This window comes from Strongylocentrotus purpuratus, unplaced genomic scaffold, assembly GCF_000002235.5.
Source record: "Strongylocentrotus purpuratus isolate Spur 01 unplaced genomic scaffold, Spur_5.0 spur5_scaffold_13, whole genome shotgun sequence".
Lineage (NCBI taxonomy): Eukaryota > Metazoa > Echinodermata > Echinoidea > Camarodonta > Strongylocentrotidae > Strongylocentrotus > Strongylocentrotus purpuratus.
In genome coordinates, this window is record NW_022145598.1 from 11,799,115 (window position 1) to 11,817,379 (window position 18,265).

An 18,265-nucleotide genomic window follows, 5' to 3' on the forward strand; every position below is an offset into this window, starting at 1 on the left:
TTAGAGGGTATCATACATCGACCTTTTAAAAAAAAACACATAGATATCTTCGTAGTTTGAGAATTTTTCAGGATTTTTTGCATGTCAGATGGTTAGTACAGTAAAAGGAATATAGTAAGTAACATTATATAAAAAAATTAAGCAATTTTTTTCATCAACCTTCAACAATGTTACCAAGTCACTTTAAGGTAAAGGAAGTCCGAATATGAGGGGGAAGGCCTGGTTTGTAAGATTACTTTTGAAGAAAAAAACCGTGATATTGCTATCATTCTATTTTTCATTACTGCAATGAATATCTAGGAGCAAAATCTTCAATATTTGAAACATTGAAACACAATGTTTTAGTTATAAAAGGTGAATTCTGGACATTAATGTGGATAATATGTTGCTGTGTATAACTGCAGGAAATCAGAGAATCAAATGAAAACAAACATTTAGGATATCGGTTTATTATTCTGAAATCTATGATATCTTAAAGTACAAGAATCACTATAAAAATCACTATCTGATTAAGGCAATTTGGCAACTTCGTCATTTGTTTGTGATGTCATCTTCACGTTTCATAACTACCGTAATTGCTACGGAGGCCAATCTTTCGATTCATCATTTTCTTTCTATTCCTCCCAAAGATATTGATTTCCCCATGCTTTAATTTAATGGGCGGATCGGATAGGGGGGGGGGGGCGGCGAAATATTGTCCTTTCATTTCGGCTCCAAAAAGGACGGCGAAGGGTGAATGGGGAGAGGGGGAGAGAAAGATGGAGAGAGCGAGAGAGAGAGAGAGAGAGAGAGAGAGAGAGGGAGAGAGGGCACAGAGCGGGAGAAAGAGGGCATGTTTATAATGAAATGTTATCCACAATTTAATCTAGCTATGTTATAAGCTGCATTCTACATTCATACGTGCGTCAGTATAATTTCCAAATAATATGAAAGCATAGACGTGTATTTGCATTCATATTTATAATATATAGATGCACTTCTATGTATTATATTAGAAGTGCATCTAAGCTTATGCCAACATACTTTGTATCGATGCATATTTGCATTAGATACACGATGCCTATATAATGTTCGAAGTATAGGCCAAACTGGAGATACGCAATCTGCAGGTTTTTATTTGTACCATGGCATGTATACAAGTCGTAAGCAGTATAAAAGTAAATGTGGTCACCTCATTTCGTTCATGTCTGTAGACTGCAAGTATCCTGTCCGTGAGGGGAAGTGGTGGAGCATGAGTCATCGGTCTCACTGAGAAAATTATATACGCATTTACAATGCTACTAATAAGGGGGTGGTTAAGTTGATATTTCTCTTTTTTCTTGACATTTGTTCATCAATTGATAGGGGGTGCACACGCCCCTATGCTACACCACCCGAGGGTTGATAAATCCAGGAAGTTATTGGGGGGGGGGGGGGGTTGAAACTTTCCACGAGGATCGGTAGTCGTCCTTTGCTTCACATAGTACGATTATTCGATTTATCGAATCAGCAAAAGGGCATACGACCTAAAAAGGTCCACAAACCAAAGTTTAATCGAGTGGGCAGTGCTGTTTAAATAATAGTGCTCAAGGTCAAGCGGCAGAATTGCTATCATAAAGTGGCTGCATGACCATTTATAATCTAAAATCGGTGATTTGTGTTAGTCCATGTAAAAAAAATATACATCTTTAGCGTCCCCGCCCGCTTCCTTTTTTGGGGGCCGCCTCCTTTTTATTTATTTTTTTAAAATTTTGTTTAAAGAAAAAAAACATGAAAAACACTGCTAAAATGGATCTATTTCTGATTTTAAAAAAATATAAAAAATGTCGGCGGCCATCTTGAAAAATAGCCCGACTGTAAGGGAAAATGTACCGAGCTGCCATTTTGAGCGGCCATTTTGAAGGGGAAAAAAAAGATTTAAAAAAAGGGCCTCCTCCTTCCTTTTTTTTCGAAAAAAGGACGCTAAACATGTTTTTTGCCTTAAAGGTGTTGTTATGTGTATCGTTGATGAAATGTTGGACTTGTTAATCGATGATACTATGTTTTTGTTGTACAGGGTGTATTTCTAGTTTTTTTAATCTTGTGCTTTAATTGCTTTATTGATGGACATGTCAATGATATTTAGACGGATAGTAGAAGTTATAGGAAATTCAAAACAAACAAGCAAACTAACATTGAAGCAGAATTTAGAAAATAAATCTCACGATAGAGGGCCATTTATCGAATTTTCGTTCAGCAAAAGTTGTTCCAATGAAACTCGCTAAAGCATGCCTCCTCTCTATTTTTATTTGTGTCTTTCGGCAAAATGTGAAAAATATGTGTCAGTGGAGAACGGAGTAAAATAATTAAATTGAATGGAAGGTCCATCCAGGTCAGAATTTTGATCTAAGAATACAATTTTATCATAACCTACATGATAAAGCAACTAATATGGTAGATAATTTACAGACTTTGCTTATAGCTTAATCGTGTTTAACGATTCAAGTCCGAATCGTGACGGTCGGGTTCAAAATTTGATTGATATGTTTTTAACCTTTGGACAGGAAGTCCATGTGAATGAAAATTGGCTACACGTAATGTAACGTCTAGATAACAGTGAAATAATAACAATATATATATTATTGGTTGGTTGGTTAGATTAGAAGTTTTCATGTTTCTTGTTATTAATATTGATATTGTTCTTGATAACAGGGGAAAGCGGTTCGCAGGATGGTAAGGAGGGCCTATGATTGCTAGAGGTTGTTTAAGGAATCCCTAATCCCAGGAAACTGGGACTATCGGTTGGATTTCTTCCTCCCGGTTGGTCAAGTGACCTGGGTTCCCCCTACTTGGTATCTAGTTTTCAGTCAGCCTTTCCCCCTTTCTCTGTACCCCAATGCTTGTACAATGAGTGTGCTATACTGTTGAAAATGTTGAAAGTCAAACGGTTAACATTGGGAAATTAACCCATTGGAATAAATGTGGAGAATATGGCAATTACTGTCTATATGTTGTATTTCTCAATGACGAATGGTGATGGTGGACAACTTACTTGGTGTATACAAAGTACACCCTCATGTATTCTGGCTCTATAAATATTTCGTCACGATCGGCAGGGTTGTACGCACGACACGGGCTTCGGCGTACCTACAAATGTATTAGATATCTTGGAAATATGTATCTTAAACAAAATTGACATGTTCCCACGTTTGAAACTTGAGCAGTAGCTATAGTAGGAGACCAGCCTGTAGGTCCCGTGACCAATCTCTGGGAACAAAGGTTCGAAAGTGTTTTGGGTTCCCTGATGAATACCGAACCATTTTGACTTGGGCTGCCCCCTTAAAAATCCCGGGCATTTTCGTGAGGGGTCAACAAAGGTCATACAGGGTAGAAATTCAAATATATTTCAATCGTGTCGATATGCATATCAAATTACTCGTCTGGTCTTGAGGATTCCAACAATGTATAGTTTGCTATACCTTCGACCTTAAATAAGGGCGCTATGGTCAAAAACGTTGAAATTCAACCTAGCTCTTAAATTGTTACCTAGTTCTTAAATTGTTACCTAGTTCTTATATTGTTACCTTACCTTGTTATCTTATGTTTCATAATTTCACTTTATATTTGTTTTCTTGTCATTACTCTGTTTAGTTTTAATTGTATCAATATTGTAAAGCGCTTTGATATAAATGTTTTATGAAAAGCGCTATATAAGTAAAAGTTATTATTATTATTATTAAGGTCAACACACTTTTGACTGGTGGTCAAATTCACCAACTCAATGAACCTAAACAAATTCAAATTACTCGTCTGGTCATAAGGATTCAAAAAAATGTATAGGTTGTTATACCTCCGACCTTAAATGAGGGCGCTATGGTCAAAAAGGTCAATGCACTTTAAAAATCCACCTACACAGTTAACATCGTCTGATTTTAATGATTTTAGTGTCTAATAATATGTTTTCTGACATAACAAATTCAACTAAGCAACTCTTAAAATCAAAAGGGGTTGCCATAACCTTGAAATTTCCCTCAAACCCATGGATAAGAAGTTGTTAGATGTTTGTCACCGAAACGGCAGCCATTTTGAATGTACATGGTCAAGGTAAGCACTTTTACTTTTGAAAGTTGAATAGTTGAATTTGCCATGTCAGAAAACATATTATTAGACCATTAAATCATTAGAATCGGACAATGTTAACTGTGTTGGTGAATTTCTAAAGTGCATTGACCTTTTTGACCACAGCGCCCCATTTAAGGTCGGAGGTATGACAAACTATACATTTTGGGAATCCTTATGACCAGACAAGTAAATTGATATGCAATTTGATAAGGTTAACTGTGTTGGTGAATTTGACCACCAGTCAAAAGTGTGTTGACCTTTCAACGCTTTTGACCATAGCGCCCTTATTTAAGGTCGGAGGTATAGCAAACTATACATTGTTGGAATCCTCACGACCAGACGAGTAATTTGATATGCATATCGACACGATTGAAATATATTTGAATTTCTACCCTGTATGACCTTTGTTGACCCCTCACGAAAATGCCCGGGATTTTGAAGGGGGCAGCCCAAGTCAAAATGGTTCGGTATTCATCAGGGAACACAAAAACACTTTCAAACCTTTGTTCCCAGAGATTGGTAGCGGGAGCTACAGGCTGGTCTCCTACTACTAATTAAGGCAAACCAAGAGAAAGTTAAGAATTAGTTGCTAGGGACTTTTCCTCCCTAGCAACCATAATAGGGGAGATATTTATTGGCATTTTTTGCAGGAAATATGCTTATCGTGCATATAAATGGTGTTTTGAGAAGTGTGATGTTATGAATAGATGTTTAATCATATACAACTTTGATGTGTATATTAATTAGTACCTTAATTAATACATGTATATACATTGGTAAAAAGTCTCATGAAACCTGATATTATTATGAATATAGGTACAGGTGCATATGTCTGTTTATCAAGTTTTCCAAAGGGATGGCATTATTAGTCACATGTCCCATACCCCCTTACCCCTAGCTTTCCTCCCCCCCCCCCCCCCCCCCCCCCCCCCCCCGGAAACCAGCTCCATGAAGAGAAAACGACATAAATATACAGTAGTTTCCAATCATACAATCAGAAAAAGATGTTTTCTAACCAAATTTCATACCATGCTTATTCTTTTATTCGTACACAGCCACCACTACCACACAAAGATCTACATGTATATGCAGGGAAGCCCCCCCCCCCCCCCCAACACACAAACACGTAGACATATTCATACCAAATAAAATAATGACTTACTTTGACTATGCCGTCCATGCAGCCCCAGGCAAGGGACCTCGTGATGGCTTCTGTATGGTGATGGTATGCCAGGTATTCTTGATGCACCTGTCAGTCTTGTTATGAATCATTTTTTGCAGTCCTCTGAGATGCAGTCAAGCCATCGTTTGGGTGGACGGCCTCTGGGTCGATTTCCTGTGACGATTTATTCAACAGCAATTTTGAGGTATCTTGTGGGTTTCATTCTTAGGACGTGGCCGAAATATTTGAGTCTTTTAGTCGAGACTTTGTCCATGAAATAATGAATGAAATTAATTACGAACGAAAAAGAATTTTGACTTGTAAATTAAAATGCCCCTCATGCATATGAACACACAAGTAACACATGCCCCTTTCATATATCCCCAGACACAAGCATAATTGCATATCATAAATTCCTTAAATACCATTTGTTATCTATTTTTCTTGATGAATCCATCCATATTTTCTCTCTGTGTGACCAAACATGAAAAGCAACGACAGAATGATTTTTATAGTATAGTATTTAATGTTCTATTTACTAAAAAAAAAATTAAAACAAAGTTTTACACTACAAGTTCAGTCCAAAACAACGTTGACATATTAAACCATGTTTTATGTATTTCATATAAGCATTATATATGTATACACCATCAGATGTCATTTAACATGTTTAGAAAGCACAATGCTAGACTATGAAGCTCTGTCATATTAAAACGGTACGTCTCTGGATCTATTCATATTTATATTTAATTAATTCAGCCAAAGTAAGCAGGTACATGTATTGTAACTTCTAAGCTCTTCGAAACTTTTCTCTACTATACTCACTTAGTCACTTTAAAGGGACTGGGTAACATTGTTCAGATGAGAGATAGTGGTGCTAAGGTAGTGACTTCAATGCTAGATGTACAATTAAAGATAATCTAAAATTTTGAGTGAAAACGGACCATTATTAATGATACAAATTGGGAAAAACTGATCTGATCGATTCCTTAATTCTCCCAACTATATTATTACAATTTATTTACATTTTAGGTGAATGTAAATTGTCACAAAGCAATAAAATGGCTCTACATACCATTCCAGACCTTTAAGTGTTTTAATAGCCTGGTTTGTGTCTTTTTTTCATGGAAAAACGGTTGGGAAAATTCAAAAATGGTTGGGAGAATTTACTGTTAATCATTGTAAGAGGGTGTTGCACAGTGACGCCTTCAAAGAAAACCATAGATATCTTCATGGTTTGAGAATTTTTCAGGATGTTTTGCATGTCAGAGGGGTAGTACAGAAGAAGGAATATAGTAAGTAACATTTTGTACACAAATTAAGCAATCTTTGCATCAACCTTCAGCAATGTTACCGAGTCACTTTAATTCTAAAGTGTAAAAATCAGAAGTGCACTGAAAATTACTTTCAAATTGAGTGGCTACCAAACAGTATGACTCCAATAGACATGGTTTACATAAACATATGCAACAGTCCATAACGATATAGATCACAGATTTGGCATATTTGGCACATATGGTTACTTCAAAGCACCAACAAATTAAAGTTTTTAAACCCCCCCCCCCCGGGGGGGGATATTCAGATTTGATTTAAATGAGGGTGTGCCGCTCAAGCCTCGCCAAAGCAGGTTGTAAGAAGAAGTCCAAGAATTCGGAAAGAACCGAGTTACCTGAGAGATTATGAGAAATTCTGAGTTACATAATTCATGTCAGGTGGCCAGAAAAGTTACATAGAAAGGGAGCAAGAGTTAGAATAGTCATGCTTTTCAGATCAATATGTCACATGAAAATATGATTCAGAACAAGAAGTATGTTTAAACACAGATAAGTTCATGCAAGTTCAACAAAGTTATTCATTCTGAAGTTGGTCATTACATTGCATATGTTTATGTACGTCAGAGTATTTGTAATGTGAAACAGTTTTGAAACCTTTCGGGGGTACAAAGTGAACAATATAGAAATAGATTGTTTCATTACAGTTCATTGCATATAAGCAGTTAGCAAAAGGTTTTGGAACTTGTGAAATTTATTGAAATGAGAAATCAAAAGTTTTAGAAGTAAACCTTGATATTGGTACAGTTGTATTTACTATTCACATCTCAAGAGTTTATTGTAAAGGGTACAGGCATGAATATTAGACTTCATATGAATGCTCACGTTTGAAGTTGTTGAAGTTGCGAAATTTCAAGTATAACAGTTTTACTCTTAAAAACATTTGTTCGATCAAATCAATTTCGACAAGGCACAGCTCATTGTTATTCGTATTAGATGCATACACACAATTCAAGTGTATGCAAGGGTCTTATGTTCACTACACAGATTGATGCATATGTAAAAGCACATGGATATTGAGTTTGGATTAAACTACCAAAGCAACCACACGTGTTTCTGCAGGCTCCATTTTGTTTGTCTTTATACTTACATTCATTTAGCTTAATAGTTATTACTTTCTAACCTACAACACAAACATGAGCACAGAGATTCAGCACTCGCAGTAACACAGAAGTGCATACGATGAATAAAACTTGGACAGTTTGCAGGAATAACGAGAGATAAGCCCACTCAGAATAACCCAGACCTTAGCAGTAACACAAATAACAATGCATGGGACTGTAGTGTAAACAACTGGGCCAACAGTCATGCGACTAAAACCTGATGAATACTTTAATGTTTAATCATAAAAATGCTTTTGGAATATTTTTGAAATGACAGCAATAAATAACCTTTATGTACCGATCTTCTTTGCTTCTTCTTGGCCATCTCAATCTTAGTTTTGTCGGTGTATCGCATGTAGACATGTGCGATTATATTGCTGCAGTAGGAGCACTGTACTCGCTCCATGACAGCAGACACTGCATGCATATAAACATTCAGAGTACAGAGACTGTGATTGGTCATTTGCACACTGGCCTCTAAGACCACAGCTGTGATTGGTCAATTAAGGAACATCTATGACATCATCGTAGCAAAATGGATGTCTGCTACATACAGTGATGTTTGCAACTTAATATCAAAACTGTGACAAAATGTACACATTTTTGAGATAGGAAATTTCTTAGATATATGTTCATTAATCATTTAGGAAAAAATAAAGTACTTCCCAGAGGGAGACCAAGGAACTATGGTCCATCATACGAATCATACGAACTGAATTCGTAATTTTAACCCTAGATCAAACACTATTCAACCTTTAATCACACCAAAACCCAAATTCAGGCCCAACTGCCATTACTACCTCAACTCTATAGGAATGATATTCAATTTAAAAAACGAGCTATTTTCGTCGAAGCAAATATCGGATCACCGAAAGGCAAAGGTCAAGTTAAGGGCCCGGATGTAGTCCAGAATCTGCCCTTTCCGATATAATACACCAGTTTACAGTTGTGTGCGCCATTTTAATTGGCGAGTAAACAAAGCCAATGACCTAGAGGTCATTTGGTTTGTGCGTAAATTAAGATTGCGCCCATGCAAATTATGATGTGAGCGCACAACGCAGCGCGCAGGCAGTGATGTTATCATAATTTGCATGGGCGCAATCTTAATTTACGCTTAGCCTAAATACCACTGACGTGACCTCGGGTCATTGGCTTTGTTTACTCACCATTTAAAATGGCGCCCATGTCTGCGCATGCGCACTGATACAACTGTAAACTGGTGTATTCCCTACCCACTCGATTCAAGCCGGTGAAGATGGCGTTATCAACATAATCATAATTACGTCACCAACCCAGCCTGGCGTCCTAATTTAATGATCACGCCATCATCGGCTGGTAGCGAGTGGGTACTAGGAAGTAGCGCTGGTATGATGGGGGTCAAAACTAAATAGGCCAGATTCTGGACTTGCCCGGATGCTGTAAGTTGAGTGCTTTTCCTGAACTTACCCCAAATCTGTCAATTCATGGACCTAGTTTTTACTTTCACAGTGATATGTGTTATATTCACTTTTATCAAATTGCATTAACGGGTGGTGTCGTTTGTCTTGGTATTCTTGAATCGGTGCAAGTGAGAGGCCTGAAACCTGAAGTAGCCAGTCTTCTACACCATTGACGTGAGTAAAACTGCTACGTTCAATAACTTTTAACATTTGAGAAGATAGAATTTGAGGATTACTTTGAAAGAGGGAAAGAAAGAGTCAGTCAGATAGAGAAAAAGACAGCGAGCGACAGAGAAGATATTTATATATAGAGAGGCTTTATACACGATGCCTATATAGAGTTCAAACGTTTAGGCCAAAATTGAGAAACAATCTGCATGTTTTGATTTGTACCATGTATACAAGTCGTCAGCAGCCTAAAAGTAATTGTTTTCTACTCATTTTGTTCAGGTTCGTAATCTTCAAGTATCCTTAGGAGGATACCGTACCCATTAAGGGGGAGGGGGCGGGGTACGTGGCATCGGTCTCACTGAGAAAATTCTGCATCTATATATCTCTTCTTGAATGTTAACATATGTGAACGACATTATTTAATAAAGGGAACTAGTGGAAGGGAAAAAAAGAAGAAGAAAAAAGGTTCAAATCTAAATTTTGGTCTCAGAACCTAAATAAATCGCAAGGAGATCGAATATTTCATTCCCGAATGAAGATTAAAACTTGCATCTCAAGTCGGCTATTGAACATTAGCTTTTAACCCTTGTAAAGTGGCTGCATGACTATTTATAATCTCTAAGAGGTTTTGTTTTGTAAAGGTCTTATAATATTTATAATTGATGGCACGTTGTACTAGTTAGCGATGACACTATGTACTAGTTGTATTTCTACTTTTAAAAATTGTGCTTTGCCCAATTAGTGGTCATTTCAATGCCATTAGACGGATAGAAGAAATTATAGGAAATGCCAACAAACGAACAAAATAACATTGAAGCAGAAATTTGAAAATTTATTGAAAAATAGAGGGCCAGGCCATTTATCGAATTTTCGTTCAGCAAAGTTGCAGCGATAAAAGTCGCGAAAGCTCGCCTCTTCTTTTTGTTTGTGTGTCGTTCTTTCATTGCACGTTGATTCCATTCTGAGCAGAATTGTTCATTTTATATCTCACGGCAAAAAGGGAGAAACATGACTCAGTGGGGAACGGAGCAGATTGATTGTATTGAATCGAAGGTCCATCCAGTTCAGAATATTCCTCTCAGAGTACAATTTTATCATAACCTGGCTGTACTTGATGAAGCAACAATTATGGTAGATAATTTCAGGTTTTTTTCAAATTAACGATTCAAGCCCGAATTGTGTCGGTCGGGTACAAAAGACTGAAACATAATTGATATGTGATTTTACCTTTGGACAGTTTGTCCAAGTGTATAGAAATTGGTTGTGAGTGGTGTAACGTCTAGATAAGGCAATATATATATTGTTTGTTGGTTGGTTAGTTTTTAAGTTTTAGGGTTGCAGTTATTGATTTTAATATTGTTCTTGATAAAGGGGGGGGGGGAATTAAATCGGTTCGCGGGAGGGCAAGGTTATGTTTATTCATTAATGCATCGAATTGTCATCATGCTCTATTCTTTTATATAATAGGAGGTAAGCTTAAAGTGACTTGGTAACATTGTTGAAGGTTGATGACAAAATTGCTTAATTGTTGTATACAATGTTACTTACTATATTACTTCTACTGTACTAACCCTCTGACATGCAAAAAATCCTGAAAAAATTCTCAAACCACGAAGATATCTATGGTTTTCTTTGAAGGAGTCGATGTATGACACCCTCTAACAGTGATTAACAGTAAATTCTCCAAACCATTTTTGAATTTTCCCAACCGTTTTTTCCATGAAAAAAAAAATAAAACAGGCTACAAAAAATCTGTGAACACTTAAATGTCTGAAATGGAATTTAGTGGCATTTTCTTGCTTTGTGTGATTTCCATTTACCTAAAATGTAATCAAATTGTAATAATATAGTTGGGAGAATTAAGGAATTGATCAAATCAGTTTTTCTCAATTTTTACCATGAATAAAATGGTCCGTTTTCACTCAAATTTTCAGATTATCTTTAATTGTACATCTAGCATTGAAGTCACTACCTTAGCACCACTATCTCTCATCTGAACAATGTTACCAAGTCCCTTTAACTATAACAGAGATTGTACGATTCTTCCCATATGATATTACACACAGCTGGCATTTGTCAAGATGGCTCCTCAAATCGTCCTCATGACCGGTTGTTCGAGCGGAATCGGTCTCGCTATGGTTCAACGTCTCGCTCGAGACCCCGATCAGCGATTTATCATCATTGCCACGGTGATTGCGATGTCGGAGAAGAACGACCTCGAAGCTGCAGTCAAGGACGACCTCGGTAGTAAAGTTTTCATAAAAGAGTTGGACATCACAAAGGATGAAAACATCACTGAAGTAGTCGCAGATGTCATCAAGAGTCATGGACGTATCGATGTCTTGCGTAAGAAAACACTCCTGAATCATCTTCTTCTTCTCTTCTTTTTCTTCCTCTTCTCTTGTTATTATTATTTTTATTATCATTATTTTCTTTTTATTATTACTATTATTGTCATCATCATCATCATCATCTTAATCTTGTTCTCCTTCTTCTACTTCTTTTTATCAAGATATATTATAAAAAACAAAAAAGAGGGCGAAAACTTCATGCATGGCTGATCGTCAACAAAACGGAATTTGTTGTTTGTTGCTACAGCAGGCATCCAGTGAAAACGAATTCGTGTAATAAAATTATGGAAATGCAAGCATTACTTTAAACAAACAGACTTTGTATTTTAGGCTCATTTTTTTTCCTGATTGAGGTGTCATAAAAAGGGAAGAAAATGATCTTTCTAGAAATGTGAAAGTCAGATACATTCGCCAAATTACTTTTTGGTTCCCTTTCTTCAAACTGTTTTTAATCTCTTATGCGTAAAATATGCGTCATATGAAAGATGAGGAACTAAGCTTTACAAATATGTGTCATTTTTTAATTATAATTCTGATTAAGTTAGGATAAAAACGTAGATAATTCTTGGTTTCCTTTTTTCTAGGACACTCTGTATAATGATCCTAGATTTATTCAAACGTGGGTCTTGACTTTTCATTTCTCCTGTTTTGTTTCAGTCAACATTGCCGGAGTTGCTTTTTACGGAGTCCCCGAAAGAATCACGCGGAAACAGATTGACCTCAGCTTCAACGTGAATGTGATCGGACCCATCATACTTACCCAGGCAGTGCTGCCTCACATGAAAGAGAAACAATCGGGAAAGATTATCACCTTTTCAAGTGTTGCAGGCAGGATAGGTGAGTATTCGATGGGAAAACTTTACTGAATGTTTCTCCTATCATCAGGGACCGTGCCTGTGTATATTTACGTGGTGAACTTGTCTTCAAAAAAGGGGTTTGGCCAGCCTCCGAAACGAACCGAACCAACCAAACATACGAAATGGTTCTTTGTGTATGTTTTGTTTTCTTTCTTTTTCCAAGATGCAACTTCAGAAAAAATGTCAACAATATATGATAGTTATATACAGATGCAAAAACAAAAACATTTAATTGGCAAGTCGTATAGGGAAGCTTTGTTTGGCACCTACGCCACTCTGTAAGTAAAACGCTCCGCCTCTATTTCATATCAGAATCCTGAGGCAAAGAGACGGTTGATATAACAAAAAATGTTGTTCTCTTTCGTTATGTCGTGGTCTGTAACACGTCAGTATCAAAGAGAGAGGGGATAGTTACCCTTTTCCCCACGCTTACTTCAATGTTTCAATTGATCAGAAGGGAAGCACTATGTTTATATCGTATGCTTTACTTAAAGACCGTCAATACTCCTAAGCCAGAAGGGATTAGACCACACAGCGAGGTCACTGACAGATGGCTATCTCATTAACTCAGCTCTTAACTTACATAAGAAAAAGAGGATAATGGGGGACCAACGGGCACCGATTGGGGAAGTTTTCTATATAGAGGGAGCAAGTAGCTTCAAGTAGAACAGTGGGGCTTTAAAATTATATCAAACATTCGTCGTTTTTCTATTATCTTTTTTCCTCTGCCTTTCACTCCCCATTCCCTTTTGCTCTCTTCACTCCTTACCACTCCCGTTCCCCCCCCCCCCATTCAAACCATTACCGCAATCCCATACCCGTCTGTTCTTATTCACAACCTCACGTGACGTTGTTTTATTTCGTGGATGATAATTATGCAACAGGTTGTCCATACTCTGAAGTGTACAACGCTTCAAAGTTTGCTGTCGATGGTTTCTTTGAGGCTCTAGCAGCAGGACTCCGTGCATTCAATATCAGGTAAATTGTATTTGTATTGTATATTGTGTATGATTTTATTTTTTCCACAGTTGTGTTGAGTCTAAGATAATATCAGAATTATTAAAGGTCGTCTGTACTAGTTTGGCTAGAAGGGATTATACCACCCAGGGAGGTTACTGACAGGTGGCTATGTCAACAACTGAGCTCTCAATTAACATAAGAAAAAGAGGATCATCAGGGGACGACCAATGGTCACCGATTATCCATTGTGTTTTATATAGATGGAGCAAGTAGCTACAAGTAGTACTGTGGGGCTTTAAAAAGATCAATATTTAAAATGTATTATTCATAGTGTGTGATCCAGGTTAAGATTGACTTCAGAAAATACTAAATTCCATGGAAGATTACCACGAACCATATAACCTGCCCTGACCATAACGTTTACGTCTTCTTTAAAAGGGTGTGCTTGATTGAGCCCAGGCAAGTCGACACGGGCTTTTGGGGCGGAGTTCTGAAGCAGATTGAAGCAGGCGCTAACGATGAGACCATCACGGAAATCGACCGCCGTCAGCTTCGCAACAGGCACGCTAACATACAGGTGTCCACAATACTCAAAGTAGTCGAAGTCGTGGACGTGGTGATGACGAAGTGTCTGGACGTCGACGAACCCGTACTCAGACAAATGATCGATGGGGAATCCGGTGAAACCTTCACAAAAACCGCCGGGGAGTTGACGGGAGAAGCTGGACTGGCTGCTTTCGGACTCGATTCAATTGCAGACATTGACTAATTAATCCCCCCCCCCCCAACGAAAAAAAGGAAAAAGGAAGAATAATAATGATAATAAAAATTGTCCGAAAATACACTCTTCCTTTTTGTCATAGTTTTAAGTCACATATGAGGATGAGGAAGGGATCGAGGGCTGTATAAACATTGACCCAAAAAGCTGACCTTACCCCCCTCCCCCCCCCCTCCCCCCAACGACACGAAATAGCGATTGGCCAAATTTTCAAATGTTAAGACACAACAACAACAAAAATCGTTAGCGATAGATAATGTGGACAGAGAGGTAATAAACTTCACAAAAATAAGATATGTTGGCGAAATCGAATTTGAGAGATATATCTACTATAGCTTCACTCTCCCATTTCCCCCACCGTTTACCATCCATTGATTTTGTTTTTACTTTGTTACTGTTTGTAATGTGCTAATGATTTTCGTTTCGTTTTTAGCTTTGTTTCTATTTTGCATTTGTTGTTTTCATTACTCTGATTGTAAGGATAATTGCTGGGTTTTATTGCAAGCCATTGGTTTTTAATGCGATTTTATAGGCACAGTTTTATTGAATATTATATCTTTGTATTTTATGAAATCAATAAATTTAATTGAGTTGAATATACTTCCCATGTATGTATCCCCGTGTTATTTCAAAGTTAAAGATCAATTATAGGATCCTTCTAGTTTGTTCCAACCATTCTGTGAGTCACGTATGAGGAGTTTTTCATCCATTATTATGTAATTTAACAAAAATATAATTATTATATACAATTGTTATTATTACCATCGACCTAAGTTAATACCAAAAACGAGCCATTTGTGGGCGAAATGTATAGATAAAGGACACATGATGCTCATGACCCATTGCACATAATCCTGGAGGCCAATATATCAGCTTATTTGGTAGATCTGCATTGGCGATGTGACAGATGTTTCTTTGTATGACAACATTCCGTAAAGTCATTAGAAATTTTCTCATTTCCTTTGACTTGAAGTCAGATAAGGCCAGGACGATTTGGTACATCCGCTTTCCTTGGTGCTGGTCAACACTAACGTTTATCTACGGAAACTCTAACAATCGAACATTCCAAAGTATGCAAAGGCTGACCCGTTGATGCAGGGTGAACAGGAGCCGGGCAACCACCCCCCCCCCCCCCCCATATCAAAATAGTGAGGGAAACATGAGAGAAGAGCTGAGAGTGAGTTTAGGAGAAAAGGTAATGAGAGGGGGAGCTCGGATACGCCTCCCTTCCGCCCCGCACTCGATTGCCTTGTTTGCTCGCATTTCCTATACCAAGTTAGACCCAAAACCCTCCCTCTCAATTTTTGCACGCAGGCCCCGTTAGTTTTTTGTCTCAGATTCTGAAACAACATCCTGGATTTAGCTCATGCAATGATAAGTATAAAACTTTAGGTCAGTCAGGAGCCCCATGACGTTTACCAACCAATCGCCTGTCTGATTATCAAGATATTTATGATAGGAAATCGGAATCAAATGTTGCGTTTTCCTAACGTTTTTCATAACACTCCAGTCTTTTGGGGGAAACGAGTATGGTAAAACTGGTCACTCAAAGATTTTTACTCTTTTGGAGGCACTTCATGATCATTTTGAAGCGCAGTTGTTTTAGGGCTTCAATATTACACCATGTCATATACACTGATAACGCGTAGGACCATGCATCTCAGAGTTAACATTGTTAAACGATGCCTTTAGTATTGTTACACAAAGACACATATCTGAGACGAACATAGTTATCATATTCCCTCTTTATTGCAAGCATAGCATACTAAGTGTTAGGAAAATGCCTTACTTACCGAATGTTGAAGTGCTATAGAATAAAGAAATCATAAATAATTTTGATTTCAACAAAAGGGAGTATTCCAGCTAAGCGCCAATTGACAAGCACAACAAGAAGCAAAATTCGGCAATTAAAGATTCCTTGCGTTATAAGAACGTATTACATCGACCGGTTAGTTCTTGAGCACATGCTGCATCCATGATAATGACAGCCTTCTCCGTGAATGGACCTATGGTAGAGCAATGGACTATGAATGAATGATCTCGTACCGCATGCCCCCCCCCCCCCCGTGTCCGATGCACATGATAGAGTAGAAGGCAATTTGCAGTATAACAAGTATTTTCATAATTTATTTTAAAAATACAACACATTTTCTTCAGTGTAACAGGAATCTAATTTAAGTTACAAAAAACCGACATCCTGTTCTTGATTAAAGTTATTATTGATTTAAACAAAAAATGAGTCCTACAGAAATTTGTTAGGGCATAATGATAAAGGTTTTCTGGTTCGGTCATGGAAGGGATGGGGGCACAGTGTTCAAACATTGAACCATCTGAGCTGGTTCGTGACTAAAGGTTGCCTATATATGGTCATTATGAATATTAAAACAAAAAATCAAGATATCATTATCCTCCCGTCAGATCAAGAGGCGAAGTCGAAATCCTCTCGGGCGTAGTTGAGTGACTCCTCTAGATTCACGTTCTACGAAGCCGATCGGTCCTTTTCTCTGACAGGTATATACCAATAAAAAATACCGAATAAAAAAATTACTGTCTCCTTCACATGGCTAATAGTCTCCACCAAGGCGCTAGTACATAAATATATATATATATATATATATATATATATATATTATATATATATATATATATATTTAACTAAGTATAGTCTCTTTTGAAGTTGCAGAGGCAGAATTTGTTTTCATGGCGGCATTTGGAGATGAGTTCTGGTCTTTTGTTCAGGAGTGTCTGTTTCTCGGCGTTGATGATGGCAAGCTTCTCAATTAGGCACAGGTTGCATTTCTTCGTTTCGCTGGAGTACTCCTAAACAAAAGACCAGAACTCATCTCCAAATGCCGCCATGAAAACAAATTCTACCTCTGCAACTTCAAAAGAGACTATACTTAATTAAATATATATATATATATATATATATATATATATATATATATATATATATATATATATATATTTATGTACTAGCACCTTGGTGGAGACTATTTTGCGATACCCCCTCCCATATTTAAAATTCCATCGCATTACCTGAGCAATTACAATAGCCCCTTCACCCATGAGTAGATCTTATTGTTTTGTATTGTATTGTATTAGTTAAGCCTTATTTTGAATGTATTGTAGATTGTAGAGTAATCATGCTACCAGTTGCCTGATTATCGCTCGCAAGGCGTGAAACTCGGAGTTGCAACCATGTTCCATTAGTCTGCCTTATCCAATATATATTTTGCTCTGCCCATAAGCATTGAGCAATGTACGGAGGAATAGACCAAATCTAAGTATATATATATATTTGTTTATGTTGGCAGAGATAAAAGTAAAATGTGACTAAATCACGCTGCGAGTAGGGTTCGAACCTACGCGGGAAGATCCCATTGGATTTCAAGTCCAACGCCTTAACCACTCGGCCATCACAGCTCTACGTAAAAGAGGACAACCATATTTAAATAAAATTTGTACTTTTTCATTTAATCAGTATGGACTATATTGCACCAAATTAGCCCGTGCTGCACTGTCAACATAATGTTACATTGGATTGTTTTGTTCAAACACATGTCAAATTAGGGTTTTTTTGTAAATCATTAGAACAACAAAACCTGTAATGAATCTATATATGATACTTGGTGAACGCAATTTATTATCAAAATACAATGCAATTATCACATCCCAAAAATATTATCTTACAATAGCATTCATTGTAAAAAGAAATATTTACCAACATGACATTGACAGAGATAAAAGTAAAAGTAACCAGAACACGCTGCGAGTAGGGATCGAACCTACGCGGGAAGATCCCATTGGATTTCAAGTCCAACGCCTTAACTACTCGGCCATCACAGCTCTACTATTACATAAGAGTCTTTTTCTGTTTCTTGCTAAAATCAACCTGTCATAGTATTCTCAACTGGACCGTTAACTGTATGCAGTTCGAATTTTGTCTATTGAAATACTACTTTTCTTATCAGGTGAATTAAATAATTTGTATTGAGGCACTTCACAAAGACCTGTGTATTAAATGTTGTTA

General features: G+C 37.2%; 1 protein-coding gene and 2 non-coding genes across 4 annotated transcripts; 1 reads left to right on the plus strand and 2 right to left on the minus strand.

Moving 5' to 3' along the window:
- Positions 1-9,047: 9,047 nt before the first annotated feature.
- LOC585486 (retinol dehydrogenase 8) lies at positions 9,048-14,832 on the plus strand. Of its 2 annotated transcripts, none has more exons than XM_785310.5 (5): positions 9,048-9,289; positions 11,353-11,632; positions 12,295-12,474; positions 13,379-13,472; positions 13,893-14,832. In XM_785310.5, the coding sequence occupies exons 2-5, from the start codon at positions 11,368-11,370 to the stop codon at positions 14,221-14,223; spliced, it is 870 nt and encodes a 289-aa protein (XP_790403.4). In that variant the 5' UTR covers positions 9,048-9,289; positions 11,353-11,367; the 3' UTR covers positions 14,224-14,832. The 2 variants fall into 2 exon arrangements, with proteins under 2 accessions (XP_790403.4, XP_011662296.2); XM_011663994.2 differs by having other exon boundaries at positions 9,049-9,289; positions 11,356-11,632.
- Positions 14,833-17,576: 2,744 nt separating this feature from the next.
- Positions 17,577-17,658, minus strand: TRNAS-UGA. The gene has a single exon. It is a non-coding gene; the product is annotated as a tRNA-Ser (tRNA).
- Positions 17,659-17,999: 341 nt separating this feature from the next.
- On the minus strand, positions 18,000-18,081 carry TRNAS-UGA. The gene has a single exon. It is a non-coding gene; the product is annotated as a tRNA-Ser (tRNA).
- Between the last annotated feature and the right edge of the window lie 184 nt (positions 18,082-18,265).